We start from the raw sequence: 18,595 nt of genomic DNA on the forward strand, positions 1-18,595 counted from the left end.
TATTTGGTACAAATATTGTTCTGCTTAATTAACATAAATTCATTTCAATATTTTTTTTACGAACATCAATATTGAGAAACAACAAGAACTCTGCAAATAATGAGGACTAAATCAAATAAAATTAATTCTTAGTTTCAATAATCTGAAGAAAAAGAATGGTGGTGTCTATTCCAACATTTAATTAACATCGGGTTTGATATACAAAATACAACGTTCGGTCATTCGCCGATTCGGAAGTTTAGTCAGCCTTTCAGTTTCAGGTTTGTCTAATCTAAATACTGCTTTATATAACAAATAAGGAGAAATTTAAGTTGCACAATTGGCATGCAAGTTATTTGAAAAATTTTAAATGTTGCCTATGTAATTAAATCAGTGAATGACACAAAGTCAAACTAAGTCTAAGGACACCTGCCATTACGCAGTGTAAAACAGTGCCTCATCATGAGGCTCATGCTATATCAATCTGCGTTCCAATAGATATTTGTTTATATAATATGTACAATAGTATATCTTATTATAGTGTTTGTGAGTCTAGGAAAGACTTTGAAAGTCAATTTTTCTGCCTCCTACATGCAAGATAAATTATGTCAACGTGCATGAAAAAATATCAGCATGCAAGATTATGAAGATAACTAATATGTCCACAGTACATGTTATTAATATTATGCAGTTTACCAGTCATCAAAGATTATAATTTTAAAATGGGTAAATGTCTTTACCAATGCCAGTATTTGACATCTTAGATGCTGGATGTAGCATAATTATGTTGACATGCAACTAATTTATGTTGGCAACTTGACATGCAACTAGTTAACATGCAACTTATTTATGTTAACATGCAAGATAAATCATAATCATGTTTACGTGCAAGAAAATTATATTTACATGCTGATGCAACTTATTTATGTCAACATGAAACTTATCGATGTCAACATGCAAGATAATTATTTGCATGTCTATATTCATTCATTTCTCGCATGTTGACATAATTTACTTGCAAGTTAACATAATTATAAACTTACATGTTGACATAAATAAGTCACATGTTCACATAATGATACTTGCATGTTAACATAAATAAGTCACATGTTCACATAAATTGCATGTTAACATACATGTACTTAACTTGTAGGGCTGGGACGATACAACTTTTTCTATATCAACATGTATCACAATATTTGAACCATGATACCAAATGTATCACAATATGTTTAATTGGTTATAAAATCTTTTTTGCATTAAAATAAACAAAATATTTCTTTGCAAATAAGAATAATTTATTCAAAATAGTTGTTTATATGTTGTAAAACAAGAATATTTTACTCAAGTGGTGTGTTAATTATTAGCTCACCTGAGCCGAAGGCTCAAGTGAGCTTTTCTGATCAAAATTTGTCTGTCGTCGTTGTTGTTGTCGTTGTCGTCGTCGTCGTTAACTTTTCACATTTTCATCTTCTCCTCAAGAACCACTGGACCAATTTCAACCAAACGTGGCACAAAGTATCCTTGTGTGAAGGGGATTCAAGTTTGTTCAAATGAAGGGCCACGCCCTTTTCCTAGGGGAGATAATCATGAATTAGAGAAAAATTATTGGCATTTTTAAAAAATCTTCTTCTCAAGAACCAATGGGCCAGGAAAGATGAAACTCATGTGGAATCCTCCTCAGGTAGTGTAGATTTGAATTTGTATCAACTGTTCATTTCCCCCGGGGGTAAGTACAAACCAAAATGGCCGATCAAAGTTTTACATAGGAATATATAGGAAAAATCTTTAAAAATCTTCTTCTCAAGAACCACTGGGCCAGGAAAGATGAAACTCAAGTGGAATCATCCTCAGGTAGTGTAGATTCAAGTTTGTTACCCATGACCCCCGTGTGGTAGGCGGGGCAGAAATGGCCGATTGTCAAAGTTTTACATAGGAATATATAGGAAAAATCTTTAAAAAATCTTCTTCTAAGAACCATTGAAACAGGAAAGATGAAACTCATGTGAAATTATCCTTAGGTATGTAGATTCAAATAAGTCACATGTTCACGGGGTAAGGATGTGGCAAAAATGGCCGACCACAGTTTTACATAGAAATATATAGGGAAACCTTTTTAAATCTTCTTTTTCAAGTACTTCAAAGCCAGGATTAGTAATATTTATATGAAATCATCCTCAGATATATGTAATTGGTTCATTCAAATTTTTTGGTGCATTAAAATAAACAAAATATTTCTTTGCAAGTAAACTCAGTTCTGATTCAATATAGTTTTTATATGATGTGCTCAGGTATTTTACTCAAGTGGTGTGTTCTTGTTATTTATTTCATATCTATACTGTATAATCCCTATTAACCGCCTCTGGTGCTTATAAAATTGTGAAAAGGGGTGTTGTATAGGTATTCTCTCTCTAATATTTAATATATTTCAACTTCAAAAAATCTTTTGAAAAAAAAATAAATTCGAAGAACCACTAAAATGATGCCCAACTTTACTTTGAAATTAAATTCTCCTAAGAAATTGGTAACTTGGATGTCAACATAATTATCTTGCATATAGATAAATAAGCCAGATATTTAAGTAATTGTTAAAATTATTTATCTTACATGTACATGATTTTGGGGGGCAGTAGATTTTATGTGTGTAGACTTATTTTGTCTTCACCCTTTTCAATTCATTTTCACACAAATATGACATAACTAGTATGACTGTGTACATTTTTAAAAAAAAAAAAAGAGTGAATATAACCATGATAACAGTACAAACAGATACTTTTTTAGCTGTAATATGTTTATGGTTGCCTGTTGGGGCAAACACAGTTAGTAATTGGCATTTTCACAAATTCAGTGCAAAAATTTACAATCCTCTTCTATTCTTCTCAAGGTTGAATTAGAAGAGAATACTTCATAGCTCATTAAAATATTGACCAACGCAAGTAAAGCATAGTCAGAAAATAAACCTTTATGTGACCTTTCAATACCCAATTGCAGGTTACCAAACATTTTTTGTTGACTGTTGAGTCAATTGTTGATTTCAATTGAGGAAAGACATACTGTCATTGGCTAAATATGACATCACATCACAGAGACATAAATATTCAAGATTACAACACTATGTGATCATTAATAAATTATGTAAAGTCTGATTTACTGCTCACAGGTATGTATTGCTTTATGAGAAGCACTGCTATTACTCCGTGGAACATGTGGAGTGGGAAACAAGTATTTCTTAAATTGGTGTAGACTTTAGAATTTTAACACACACAAATTGCATGCTTGTTTTTATTAAAGAAAACACAAGTGAAATATACTCTGGCACAAGTATTGCTCATAATTTCAGCAATCTAATTATAGTTATGTGTTTTATGGCTTTCAGAAAAGGGAAAATAGTGAATTACATCACATAATTAGTGGTAAAAATTGTGTCATCCCCTAATACAGGAAACTGGTTCTTTAACAATCTTTGTACATAATTATATAAAAATCTCTTTTAAAATATACATACATATCCATTTTGTTTTTGTTTTTCAGATTATGAATACATTTTATTAACTTTGATAATTTATACCTGTAACAATGCTGTCCAGAAGACACCAGTCAAACACCCGACTGGAGCAGATCTGTAACCTGGAAATCGACGCACCCGTCGCTAAGGCCAGATTGACCAGTATTATTGGGACTATAGGTCTGTGGAGGTGTTCTTTATTTAGTTTTTTAGACATGTTTTATTATAAATACATGTACAGGTTTGTCTGTGTGCTGCTCTGAGTTTTTAGAGAGGTTCCCTTGGTACCTTTTCTTGGGTGACTGTCAGTCAAAGTCTAAAATTAAAGAATGAAGTGCAGAAATCTCTGCATGGTCATTTGGTTAAAAGACACAGTTGCAGAAACAAACAAAAGATAGTAATGAAAACAAAATCAGATGCGTAATTTTAGACAGTTTAACCTTTTAAACTTTACATATAGAGCAGAAATGTCAGATTTATTCAAACCTTGTTAATTCAATCAATGCTTAAATGTTCCTTGACAATGAAATTTTTTTTATTTTAGATTAGTATCAAAACCATATAAATACATTGTATTTTTGTGCTATTTCAGTACTTTGAATATTTAAGCTTTTGATTGTAACAGGTCTAGCATGTGATTCTGTGGAAGTTCTTAGAAAAATGATGATGACCGGCATGACAATTTGCCGATTGAATCTTGCTTATAGGACTCATGATGTAAGTATTAAACTTGTAAATTTTAAACATTTTAGAAGAGTGCTGATATCAATGAAAATTTAATGCTATAATTATAATTATGAACTTTAGTGTATTTTTGTTTTACTTTTCATATAAATCCAATTTTCTTTTTATTGGAGTGGGGTGTTATTTTAAAAATCAATGTACTATTAATTAAGTCATTGTGATGAAAATACATTGCTATAGTAGCAAAAATGGAAGATAATTCTTTATGTTTTATGGTAAAGAAAAAAAACTGCAGAAACTTTTTAACATACACAGAAATAATTTCTTTAATTTATTTTTGATTACTCTCCTTTTTATTTAGTATTTCAAAGGAGTTGTCAAACGGATTCGTGAGGCCCAGGCATCGTTGGATATTCCCATTCAAGTGGGTATAGGGATAGACATAACAGGCACGGGGATTAGAGTAGGAGCGCTAGCTAAGGTAATGTATAACAAAGGGGGTCAGTCTGTTTGTTTGTAGGGAATTTGTATCAATGAAAACCTTTTTTATAGTGCAAAAATCAATGCTTTGTAATATTTTAATAAAAATTTTATAGAATTCGAAACTGTTTGATTTTTTAAAATCTAATTTATTAAGATTTACTTTTTATTATGAATCTAAGTAAATTTAGCACACAGGTCTGTTGCATCAATGATTATCCTTTCATCATGTTCATAAGCATTATCTGGCTTTGCAATCATTGTGCTGATTCTTTCATCATAAATTTCAGAAAGTCTGAGGTTTTCAATTGGTGCATTAGATCATTGTTTCTATTCCTCTTACTAGGAAGTAGGACTCGGTCAAGAACTGAAAATGAAAAAAGGCGACGTAATGAGATTTTCCATTGATGAGAAGTACAAGGATAATGGAAACGAGAGTATCATGTTTTTTGAGGCAGCCGAGGTATTCTCCCAGATTTCTACAGGCAGTAACGTGATCATTGAGGATGGGCCTCTTTTGTTCACCATCAAAGAAAAGGGTGAGTCAGGTTACATAAGAATTAATTGTTTTTCAGTCTTTGATGGTAACATTAAAAAAAATTGTCTTTTCAAAGTTTAACCTCATCAGAGCTGAAGGTTGAAGTAAACTTTTCTGATCACATTTTGTTTGGCTTTCATATGTGTAAAGTTCAAAGAATGGTCAGACCCTCTTTAAAAGGGGGATAATTAAGAATTTTTGAAAATTTAATGGCATCTTTTAAAATCCTTCTAAGAACCACTGAACCAGAAAAATTTATAAATTTTTTGAAAAGTTTTATTACATAGTTTTGATTTAAACTTGTTCAAATCAAGTCCCACAGAGTATAAACATCAACTTTCGACATGGGAATAAACTGGAGAAAATCTTAAAAATTCTTCCTTTCAAGAGTAGCAAGGTCATGATAGGTCACATTTATATGAAAACATTCTTAGGTAGTGTTCGCTCAAGTTAGTTTAAAAATGTTCTTCAAGAGAACAGCAAAGTCTTCATTAGACATATCTATTTTAGCCAAAGATACTTATGTGAGCGATGTGGTCCATTGTCTCTTTTTTTGTGAATAGGAGAAGATTATGTGGATTGTGAAGTGGAGGAGCCAGGTGAACTTGGAAGTCACATGATGTGGACAATTCCTAATATGGAAATGAGGGAGGCAGAGCTATCTGAGAAGGACAAGGCAGATCTGCAGTTTGCTCTTGACAATGATGTGAGTGTAGAGATCTGAGTACAATGTAATCATTGTTTATTTTTTATAAATAATTTTAGTCTGCCATTGGACCTGTTAATGATGAAGATATCAATCTGAAAGCAGCTAGTACAAAGATATCAGATTATTATGGAGTAAATTGAAAGGCTATGGTAGAGTTATTTCCACAAGTCTGTCATATTGTAATTGTCTAGTAGTTTGTAGGACTTGAAATACTTATGAATAAACTTAAGTTCCAGGGACTTTAATGTAAAGTATTTCTACTTATAAAGACTTGTTTGTGAATTTCAAATTTCTATTTACAGAAGTAAATGTAAACATTTTTTTGTAACTTAGATAACTTATTTTTACAGATAAGAGCTGAAAACACAGAGCACAGTTTGTTTAAACCAATCAAATATTTTTGAATGCTTATGGGATTAAAATGTCCTTTTAAAGTTATCCTTATCATCCAGCCAACACTAATGTCTTGAAATTTCACTTCAAAATCACTCTAAAGTTAACATCCAACACTTATTATACCCCCCGCTTGAAAAGCGGGAGGGTATATAGTAATCGTTATTTCCGTCCGTCCGTCTGTCTCTCCATCCGTCCGTCCGTCTGTTACGCTTTAGGGTACCCATCTCTTATCCGCAACTTCTCTTATACATGTACCACTGAGTGAAATTTAATGAAACTTTCACTGAAACTTTATTGCATATTGTACCATAGGACTGGCGATTCAGATTTTAATTTGATGTTGCTGTGGTGTATTTGCCAGAAGAACCACAATTTTTAAGTCACGCCCACAATTTGGCATCAAGCCATAATGTAACAAGACCTTGACTGATGAATGAATGATGTTAATTTCAAAACCTTGGCAATTAGCTGATAAATGAGTTTAATCAACATTCTAAACTTCAAGAATACTAACATTAATTTGTCGACATTCGCTTCGTATTTTACTAAGCGTATCCTGTTATACGTTCTGTATCGAATTGTCTTAATTCTTATTCTTGTCTCAAAATAGTAATTTCACATTAAACATGTTAAAGGTCCCCAACTTTTTTACTTGACATAGGCGTTGGAACCCCCCCCCCCCCACTTCTTTGCAAAGATAGACATAATATATAAGCATTTAAAATTGAGGTCTACCTTTTCTTGTTGGTTTAGCCCCCCCTATTTCAATTTACTTCCGACGCCTATGCTTGCAGTACTATTTAAACTTTCTTTAAAATATCATGAATCGTATAGCGCTTTTTGTACATTGATCACTATAAATGAAAAGTTCAATAGGCGATGTTTTCCATTGAACAGCCCCCCCCCCCCCCCCCCCCCCCCAAAAAAAAAATTAAAATCAATCTTAGACAGGAATAACAGCCCAAAATAAAATAGTTTACGACGCTACCTCTGTTCTTGGCAAAAATCAAGCCCTGTGTCTAAGCTGCAACATCTTCAAATGTACCAAATAATGACAAATCATTCCGATTTTTTTTTTGATCGACGATACCCCAGACTCAGCATTCAAAATGCAATCCGTTCAGTTGGAGAAAGGTATTTATATAGACTCTGGACCATGGCTTGACAGGATGAAGTGGGCGATGCTAACTGTCAACCAGCTTTTCTCTCATTGGTCCTCTGGTACAAGTAACTTACACAATAGATATTAATTGGTTAATGGTAAATACACTCACAGTTTTTAATTCACTCGGGGCTCCGCCCCTCGTGAATTAAAAACTGTGAGTGTATTTACCATTAACCAATTAATATCTATAGTGTAACTATAACTTGCCATTGTGCACCTCCTATTTTACTTTTTGATCTCACACATATTTTGGGTTTCCCGGTCGTGGCAAAACATGGACTCTGTCATCAGTTATAACCATATGGGAAGCGGGGGTATCATTTAGTGAGCTAATTGCTCACAGTACCTCTAGTTTTAAAAGTTAACACCATCATCTACCATGTATGTCTACCAGTTTCATCCAATACATGCATTAAGTGAATCATTTGCTTTGTAGTTGGATATGGTTTTTGCCTCTTGGATTTCATGTCCTGAAATGGTAGCAGAAGTCAGAAAATTTTTGGGAGAGAAGGGCAAAAATATGAAAATCTTGGCTAAAATTGAGACCAAAACAGCTGTGAAGAGGTAGGGCACAAGCTGTCTCCTTGTGCATGATTTGTTGTACTGTTTAACTTTAAATTTATACGTTTTAGTTGAATGGCAATTCATGTCAAAGTTATTGACAGAACTGTCAAAGAACTTTAAAATAATACTGAATCATTTTTATACGCCCGTCTTAAGATGGGACGTATTATGTTATAGGCTTCGTGTCCGTCTGTCTGTTAGCTTTTTCGTTTCCGGCTCATAACTTTAATACTATTAGGCCTAGGATTATCAAACTTTGTCATCTGATGCATCTTGGGTAGAAGGTGTGTCGCGCACAAAAAGTAGGTCACTTTGACCTTTAATTAAGAAGATATAGCCAAATATGGAAAAATCCTTTCCGGCCCATATCTAGAAAACTGTAAGACTTACAATCATCAAACTTGGCCAGTTTATGCATCTTAGGTAGAAAGTGTGTCGCGACCTATTTCAAGGTCACTGTGACCTTTGATTTAAATGAAATTTTAAAAAAAGATGTGTCTTTTTACTATTCATTTACATATCCCAAATAATGTAAGAGTATTGCACTGTCCTTATAAAAAAAGTGTTAAATAAAGAAAATACTTATTATTTTAAAGCATATACTTGACAGCAATCTATAACAAATATTATGTATGTTAGAAATCCTACCTCTCCCATGAGTGTAATTATCAAGCACTGGTCAAGACTCAAGAAGAATTTTGATAACAGAAAATTGCATGTCAAATTAGAGAGAAATTAATGAGTTTTGAGTGTGAGGAGTTCGCTGATAGCTAGAGCATGGTGTTATCTATATCCCTTAAGTATTGAGCAAATGGATGAGCCTGTTGGATTAAAAATAGCTCTTTCTGGCTGGCCTAAGATTTAAAATGAATTTGATGAAAAGTAATTAAAACTAATTTGATATTGCATTGTAGACTAATCTTATATTATATAAAATTGTTAATCTATAAAAAATAATTTTATGGGATAGGGTGGAATCACCATACCCATATGAATTTTATGTTAAAACCTGTTGGACATTAAATCTCAACCAAAAAAAATCTTTGAGTATTTGATATGTTTTAAAAAAAATTATGGTAGATAGTGCAGACCCATTCATCTATTGTTATTAATGAGTAGACAAGCATCCAGTTAAAGATTAATTAATGAGTTCAGGCTAGCTGTCTCAATCACTCTGATCAAGCTGTATGATGACCTTTGGGAATTAGACAGAAGAACTGTTGGTTAGTTTATAGCATATGTCATTTGATGGCCAGCCTTTTCTTTTCAAAATTAATTTGGTATAGATTAAGTTGTTAAGACTAATTTGATATTGTTTAATATGATGGGCATTTGACAAGGTCTAACACAACCAGCATAGAAATCCATCAATGATGTAATATTTATTATAATTAATGCCTACATCACAGGGGATGGATAAATATTTTTAGGAATGGAAAAATCATGGAAATCTTAGAATCAGGGTTGACGAGATTGGAAGCTAAACTGTTCAAGAAAATTGTAATTTTTTGACGGGCGTATCATGCTGTGGCGCGGCACTTTATTTATAATAAATCGAATTTAATAATGGAATCAATGTTAAGGTCAGCATTGATTATGGGCTTTGACATTTCCATGGTAGTTGACATTCAGAATATTGGCAGTAGTAGTAGTATTGCAATAATTTTTAAAAGGTGTATGCATGATCCTAATTTGTAAATCATAATTAAAGAACAAAAATCAGAAAATTTTTCAAATTTAGGATTGATAAAATAGGAATTAAGCCTTCTTTAGGAAGGAATATGAGACAAAAATATCCCTGTGTTCAAATTAATGATAGGATTAGATGATAATACTGGTGGTATGTGATAGTACATCAATTTTCTGCAGTCTAAGCAGGATGTGAAAGATATACTGTTTCTTAAATAATATTGTTTCGATAGAGATTTAATGATTAGAGTGCATCTTTCAAGATTTAGACAGGGGTTATTTTTCTAGGTCATGTACTTTCGTGTTTAAATAATTGTAGCTAGCTTCCTATGCCCAACTTATAAACCTTGAAGTTTACACGTACTGAAAATAATCCATTTATGTTCAAAAGAAAAATATCAGTGTCCGAGACTGAATTGTTACTAGAATTGTATTTACTTTACTTGCCCCATTCGATTGAATACAAAAGAGCATATTTGTCACCAAGTGCAAACAATTTCTTAACTAAGACAGGCTACTGATACAAAAGTTGATGATTCAAGGAGATGCTTACTCCATCTTGGCACCTGATCTCACCTATAATCTGCTAATTTTTTCAGGAGTCTGCATTTTCTCTATTCTCAGTGTTTATTAATTATGTTAATTGTTTATTTAGTTTACTTTGAGTATGATTACAGTAATTAATTGCATGGTCATTTCATTTTAGTAAATTTCCATACAAGCTGAAAGACAATGTTTTTAATGTTTGCAACTATATCAAAATTTTAAAGATCATATTTTGAATATTTTTTTTTTCTCATTTTTTTATCCCCTGTCTTTTATATGTATTGAATTGAGAACTTCAAGATATTGTTCAATCTAAATAACTGTATGATATTTATCCTGATTTTCTTTCAATGAAAGAAGATGGGCGTATTTGGCATGTAATCTGCAGGAATCATTTGTACGAAACATTTATGATTTAAATGTCCATGATTTGGTTGGCTGAACATAGGTGGTCAGATTTTACAAACACAGTCATAGAATTGTTTTTTCTTTTAGTTTGAAATACCTTGTCAGATTGTAACGTTTATGACCATTTTTTCCTAGGAGGTACAACAATTCATAGTAATGGTTCACAGAAAAAATAAACACGTATAAGACTAGAGGCATAGATGATAAGTGTACTTGTACATCACAAAATAGAACATGTAGAAGATTGGAATTGATTTCGCTCTGGAACCAAACTGAACCAGAATATATATCTAATTCAGAATTTTAATACATCTGTACATAAAATGAAACTGACAAAATAATTGATTGTTTGTATTTTAAATAAAAAAATAATTAACGCCCCATGCGAGACTCGAACCAAAAACTTTGGACATCTAGTGCACTGAACAAGTGGCCATATTACTGAGCTATCACAGCTTCACACACAGAACGGTTTTAAAAAGACAAAGAAGCATCACATTTACACAGTTTGATTTTTTGGGAAAAAGTTCATTTTTTATGGTCTCTGGGTCTTCTCTCCATTTTTTACAAATGTATATTTATTTCTTTGAATTAAAATGCACACATATAACGTTTCAAATTCATGGAGAGAAGACCCAGAGATAGAAAAAAATCTAGAGAAACGTGTTTAAAATCGTACCATTTTGTACGAAATGTCTGATCTAGCCAATTTTCAAGTTATTTTTTAGCAAATCAAAATTCACTTTCGGGAAAATATTTTCCCTTCCTATTGCACAGGAACCTGATAAATAAAAAATGTTAAAATTTCATGTGACATGTTGAATTTTTTTGTTCACTTTTCAAGTACGCTCCGATTCCTGCAGAATGCCAATCAAAAGCGCCCTCGTTCTTTGATGAATAATAATTCAGCAAAACTGTAGCACTATATGTATTAATATGGTAAATCTGATGAATATTTTACAATGTTTGCTAGAAGTGTTTTGGATTCTTTCAGAGTTGATGAGATTTTGGAGGTAGCAGATGGCCTTTATATTGCCAGAGGAAATCTTGGCATCAATATTTCACCAGAAAAAGTCTTCCTGGCCCAAAAAATGATAATTGGAAAGTGTAACAAAGCTGGGAAACCTGTTATTTGTGCCACTCAGGTATGTATGATGCCTCGACTTTTTGGATCTCTAGGGTTTGACTTTTTTGTACAAGCCCTAATCAATTTTTTTAACTCTGCAGAATTCCAAGAATGTGTTATATGCACTTATTATGGTGATGCATAACTTTTTATGAGCATGGAAATTTACACCAATTTTTTAACCAATCAAAGGTTGTGTTACAAGCTACATAGGGAAAAAAAAACTTTAATTTTCATCAAGTCCTGGATTTAATAAAAGAAATATTGATACACACTCATTACACAGTATCTTTATCTAAGCTTTGCATGACTTGAAAACATGCTCTAGACAAAGGAAAATGTATCATATTTGAAGTGTACTTTAATTCATGACCTATTTTATTCTGAAATAATTTCAGAATAAAATATAGGTCATGAATTAAAGTACACCTAACAAAGATTTGAGGTTGATTTATGACATATTGGATTGCGATACAATTGATAACTTTAAGATTCTACATTGACATATAGAGTAGTCTTGGAATTAGTACATGCATGTATCAAACACAGTGACAAAGGTACTCAGTAGTGAATCAATAGAGATAGCAGGAAAATTCCTTCTTCATATATATATTTGCTACTAGCTAGGTAATGAATTGTCACTCCTTCAACTTTTTTTTCCTGAAGCGAAAGTGTTTAAGGTGACCTGTATCAACCCTATGGCCTAGAAAGTTTATGAAGGGGGGGGGGGGGGGGTGGGAGGGGGTGGTGGTGTTTGCCATTTTTAGTTCAATGAAGAGTTTCAGTGAAATAGATCAGACAGATGACTAACTTCTAGCATATAAATCATAGATAATGTCGGTTAGTTCTGTAATCTGGCTCTTTTCTAGTATGTTGTCTTATTGTAATGAAAGACCTGCACTTTTGAAATATTAAAGACTGCTATAAGGAAGATCTTGATTGTTGGTAAATAAAAAAATATCTTTAAAAATTATATCAATTTATAACTTAAAGATTTTTTTTTATTTACCAAATCAATCAAGATCTTCCTTATTTAACTTTAAGTCAGTGGTTTGCTGTTTTACCTTTGTGTTTATTTGTGTCTGTCTGTCTAGCTGTCAGTCTATCCATAAAAAATTTTCTGTCTCAACAGTTTTCTCAGCTACTACTCCAGACAGATGCTTGAAATTTAAGCACTCTCTCTGTTAAGGCATGTCGAATTTTTTGATTTTTCTTTTTAACTGTTAATTTAGTATAACTACTTTCAGGGGTGATTTTGAGTTTCCTCTTTTCAGATTAATGATGTTGGGATTTCTCTTTTCAGATGATTATTTTGGTCTTCTTCTTTTTCAGATGTTGGGAAGTATGATGATGAATCCACGTCCTACACGAGCAGAAGTTGCCGATGTTGCCAACGCCATTTTGGATGGAGCAGACTGTGTCATGTTGTCAAGGGAAACAGCCAGGGGAAAGCACCCTCTGAAGAGCATGCAAACCATGAGTGCGGTAGGACTGAATGATGATAAAAATTGCCAGTCTTTATTAAAAAAATTCTAAAGCTGAAAATGATCAGGTGTCATATTAGAACTAAAAGCCAAATTAATTTCTTGCTTGTTAAGGTTATTTTGATTTATCATTGCTTAGAGAACAAAGAATGTTGGAAAAACATGACAAAGATCAAATAACAGCTGGAAATCTTGTGATAATTGATCATTTGATGCCTTTTTTCAATTTTTTTAGGACACCTGAGTCAGGTGGCCTGTTGCTATCTATTTTTATCTACCTGACATATCATTTATTTTGAACTTTTTTTCAGCTCATATTACATACAGCTATTTGACACATATATTATATGTAATGTGATATTTTTTCCTAGGTGTGTACTCAGGCAGAGGCAGCTATTTTTAACGAGGAATTGTTTTTCGATCTGAAACAGAGATTAGGGAAAACCGGGAACACACACACCACTGCCATTGCTGCGGTCGAGGCCTCCACTAAATGTCACGCCAAGGCCATCATGGTGGTCACCGTCACAGGAAGGTAGCTATTCGTTTTGATATTATTGTGAAATTACTCATTTTCGTGGGGGTTTAATTTTCATTATTTTCAAGGTATTGAGAGACCCACGAATGTCCACCAAAAATGTAAAATTTCTTATGCATTACTACTACTGGGGTAAACATTCTCCAACTATGAAATCAGATTCCCACAAACCAATATTTTTCCTCAAATCTCGAAAATTTTACCCCATGAAAATATTTGATTTTACAGTACATGTAGTTACTTATTGATGTGATAATTTGCTCATAGTCTGACTAATAGTTATAAGTCGTAGTTTGGACATGTATTGCTTGATTTCTAGATAAGTTAACTGTATGAATTGACCCCAGCCAGCACTGTATATCACATTTTAATCTGAAGTCAATTTATAAGTGATTTTAAAAATTTATTTTGACATTAAAATTGTTCGGGTCAGTGATCAAGTGACTATAGGAATCACCTGTAATATACCAGCACCTATTGAAACAATGAATTTTTATTGGTTCTTGGGTATGTCATGTATGAAGAACTTTTCAAGATGAATAAATAATCTAATGGCAATATGTCTTTCACAACATTCCTTACAGTGATAAATTGTATGTAATTGGCAATATAAGAGACTGTTAGTGAGGATTTATTACTGAAATTTAGACCATATACAACTATTGTAATTTATACTGTATTATTGAATGATTTCAGGTCACCTGCTTTGATATCAAAGTACAGACCCAACTGTGTGATTGTAGCCATAACTAGATCCAAGAAAACTGCCAACAATCTGCAGCTACATAGAGGGGTGTTCCCAGTCTTATTTGAAGGTAAAGAGTTTATTTGTTTCATGACATATTTTCTTTTTATAAATGATTACTAAAGCTGACAATAAGTACCAGTACATAAAAAGGACTCCTAAGACTAGATTTGCAAAAGTTAAATGAACAATCATTGGCTTGAATAGAAATCCATGTTTGAGTAATATGTAACTTCGTAAGCATTATAAAAGTCAAACCTCAATATCTCAAAGTGAATGGGGTTGAGAAAGAAAACTTTGAGATATCCAAGAGTTATTGGTATAGGTATTTTACCTGGATAACCGAAATTCTTGAATATCTCAAAGTACTTTCCCAGTTCCATCAAGTTTGAGATAATGAGATGATTGAATTTCAATCTGTATCTATAATCCTTGGATATCTGGAATCATTTTCACAGTCCCATAGTGTTTGAGATAACGAGGTTTGACTGTGTCATAACTCGTCGATGTCGATTGCTTTGATAGATGATAGAGACGAGGTGTGGGTAGATGATGTGGACGCCAGATTGAATTACGGAATAATGCTGTCCCGTCAGCTGGGTTACATCAGAGGGGGGGACATCGTCGTCCTGGTGACGGGCTGGACCTCGGGGGCAGGGTCCACCAACACCCTCCGCATCGTGACCTGTCCCACCGTGTCACTTCCTGTGCCCTACGCCAGAATAGAAGTGGAGTCGTCGACGGATGACAAAGTGCGTTTTGAGTAGGCTTTAAGGCACTGGGGATATTCTCGCCATAAATTGAAAGATACTTTTTGAAATCCCTGATTCAAAAAATGTTAAAAGACTTGGATTTATGTTTGTCATAATATACCTTTAAGTTAATAGGAGTGAAAAACTGACTAATCCTTTGTTAAAACCTTATTTTGTTTTACCTTAAGAAATTTGAATATGTTGTCAGTGATCCATGTTTGAGAGAGTTAGACCTTATACTCGAATTTTTCTTCTGTTTTGTTTTACTTTCTTTTATTTTTTTAAACACTCATGTACACTTTTTGTGTTGAGTTTTTTTCCTTGTAGCTTAAAGCTCTTTGTTAAGTATGTGCCATATTGTTATATAGATATTATGTATGAATAGGTGCTGATATGTGTATGGTGTATATTGTTATGTGATCTGATATGTAAACTTTGACATAAATGTATGTCATGTCTTTTTTTTCTTTGCTTACTGTACAGGGGATTAATTTCACGGATTGTAATTTTCACGTTTTTCTCTCATCTGACACGATCGCGGTTTCTTGAATTCGCGGAATCGGTTTATAATAAAAGTTACCTCCTTTGTCTTCATACATTTAATCCGTACCATAGCTACATGTAAAAGACATTAATCAACGTAATGTCTTTATTTCACGAACAACAGGGTAGGTTAATATAAAATTGTTAGATATAAAATAAATAATACATGCAATTGACAATTAATTAAAACAAGTACAGTTTTCAAACGTCCTTGACTGTAGACGCAAATGACTTTCCTATATTATATGCTATTACGATGAGTTCATGTACACCCTAAGATCTTTAATACAACGCGGCGAAAAACCACTGGACAGTAATGTAGTCAGACGATCGACATAATATCCTTCCACATCTTCAGAAAGTTCAATATTCATTTGAATGATTTTAAAAACCAAATTGTCGATAAAAATTAATATGAATGATAATGCAGGTAACAAGTACACGTGGTAACATAATCAGTTTCGCACGGGTAATCAAAACCCATGGCCCACGTGTTTTGATTGAGGAAACATGTAGCGGTGGCTATTAAAACAGCTTTTTGACAAATACAGGTTATCATCTGCTGATTGGAATTAAAGTAAAGGGTGATAATTAATATAATTGAATGACAAGTACTACTCGTAAATACTATTAAATGGTTATGAACTGCATGTACTTGTATATAAACATACCATAGTCAATATGTTCTCAAATTTCCAAATAAAACATGGAGATTATTGAAAATTTATTCACTGTTTCTTGAATTCACGGATTTATCAACACCGTGAATATAGCGAATATTAACACCGCGAGTTATTTTCCCCCTATACAGTATTTTCTTTTTAGATCAATTTAAGTCTTATATTTTTTTCAGTTCAACTTGAGTTATGTGAAAAAGTGAATGTCATACAATGTTGTAAGAAATGTATTTAAATACATTATATGTACACTGTATTTAGATTGTTGAAAAAATTATCTATGTTTTGAATATTACTCTTCAGTACTAATCTTGTAAGCTGTTATACAGTTTCAAGAGTATGTACATGTGTCAACATTAAGTTATTGGTACTCAACTCTTTGGGTGGAAAAATTATTCAACTCTACAACACTGCATTCTGGGTAATGTTGTCAAATACTAGTACTCTTTATCTTTATTGCAGATTGTAAGAAATGCATAGAAATCATATTATTTCTTTTTTTTATACACCAACTGCATAATCTACACAAACTTTTCATTGACAAACTCGTTTCATTGTCATCCAATGTTGTATCCGGTTCAAAACCTTTGAGGATTAAGTAATATTTTAACTGCAGGGGAATATTTTCTTTTTAGAATTGGACTACGCAATGTATACAAAATAGTGCTAAAGAAAATACAGTTGAAATGTTTGTGTAGCACTGTACATATTTTCAAAATAAAATACATGTACATATATAAGATACCCATGTAAACTTTTAAATTAACTAAAAGAAATTTTAATTAATACCGGGGTACTACTGCATCTATTTTATAATTTTAGTATTAAAATTTGATATTTAAGTTTTAAATCTAGGCAGGAAAATGTGGCAGCCTGAGAATTACCAAAGTTTTCTTGATATTCCCTTGTTTAAGTTGTGAAATTTGAGTGGTTGATTGTAGATTTTTGAAAAAAAAAAAAGAGTGATAGATATGACATTATACAATACATGTAATTGAAAATGTATGATTTACTTTATGATCATTTCCTGTCATATGTACATGTAGATGAATATGATGCATGTGTAATGGTTAGGGCCGTGGATATCGGCATGGATAGCTCAGTTGGTAGAGCACCTGACTAGAGATACAGGGGTCCCGGGTTCGATTCCCGGTCCAGCCATACATTTTCTCCTTTTCTGTTACAGATTTGGTGCCGTTGACCACCCCTGGAATTGCAGGTGAAAGTCCTGCCAGGGGCAATAAGAACTTGGGTTGTGTCTTCGAGGGCGAAGACCATTTAAGGAGGGAGGAATGTAATGGTTAGGGCCGTGGATATCGGCATGGATAGCTCAGTTGGTAGAGCACCTGACTAGAGATACAGGGGTCCCGGGTTCGATTCCCGGTCCAGCCATGCATTTTCTCCTTTTCTGTTACACATGTATACCTATGGCAGAGGGGAGTAGATATGATAATATTATATATCTTTTAGCTCCAAAGAAAATAGGTAGAGGAGTTTTCAAGCTGGTACAATAATTTTAACTCACGTGCCATTAGAAGATATTACAGTATGTTTTATGCCTTGACAATACCAAGACAAGGTGCTCAAAAGAAGCTGGAAGGCCAAATGCAATTGCTCCAGCTAAAAGTATCTGGATGATATGAGAATATACCTGTAACTGTGTGTGTTGAATAAACATAGATTACTAATATATACATGTGTTGTTTTCATTTACCTAAAAAAGAATATCAATCCATTACTCGTGTGCATGTGAATTGATTACATTTCCTTCAGACCAGTATAATAATTTGTCAAGAATCAATGAATAAAATACATGTATATGTGAAGGCATAAGCACATAGTGGAATATTTTAAAGAGATATTTCTTCTGTACATTTACTTTTAAAAGTATTAGCTACCCCTTTATGTAAAGTTGTAGATTACACTTTCTTTCAATAGAGGAAAATACCTGGCAGATATCAACTGTATTTCTGAGCCCCCTTTGAAAAAAGGGAACATATACATGAATCTTTTCACCTGTTAGTCAATTGTTAGACTAGGTGCTCTTCAATCAATATCTTGAGAACC

The 18,595-nt window shown here is 32.9% G+C and overlaps 1 protein-coding gene across 1 annotated transcript; it reads left to right on the plus strand.

Moving 5' to 3' along the window:
- Positions 1-206: 206 nt before the first annotated feature.
- Positions 207-17,101, plus strand: LOC134250477 (pyruvate kinase-like). The gene is made up of 12 exons (XM_062732842.1): positions 207-260; positions 3,511-3,664; positions 4,110-4,201; positions 4,530-4,649; positions 4,995-5,187; positions 5,750-5,892; positions 7,893-8,020; positions 11,658-11,808; positions 13,122-13,274; positions 13,645-13,808; positions 14,508-14,626; positions 15,082-17,101. The coding sequence occupies exons 2-12, from the start codon at positions 3,556-3,558 to the stop codon at positions 15,321-15,323; spliced, it is 1,614 nt and encodes a 537-aa protein (XP_062588826.1). The 5' UTR covers positions 207-260; positions 3,511-3,555; the 3' UTR covers positions 15,324-17,101.
- The last annotated feature ends 1,494 nt before the right edge of the window (positions 17,102-18,595 follow it).

Source organism: Saccostrea cucullata, unplaced genomic scaffold (assembly GCF_032062105.1).
Source record: "Saccostrea cucullata isolate Sc308-1 unplaced genomic scaffold, CSIRO_AGI_Scuc_v1 ctg57, whole genome shotgun sequence".
Lineage (NCBI taxonomy): Eukaryota > Metazoa > Mollusca > Bivalvia > Ostreida > Ostreidae > Saccostrea > Saccostrea cuccullata.

What these genes read in the sequence shown, in the direction of transcription:
- LOC134250477 (XM_062732842.1), top strand. Translation starts at nt 3,556, where the DNA reads ATGCTGTCCAGAAGACACCAGTCAAACACCCGACTGGAGCAGATCTGT. An exon ending in CTGTTATTTGTGCCACTCAG is followed by an intron (nt 11,809 to 13,121) that starts GTATGTATGATG and finishes CTTCTTTTTCAG; the next exon opens with ATGTTGGGAAGTATGATGAT. An exon ending in GTTCCCAGTCTTATTTGAAG is followed by an intron (nt 14,627 to 15,081) that starts GTAAAGAGTTTA and finishes TTGCTTTGATAG; the next exon opens with ATGATAGAGACGAGGTGTGG.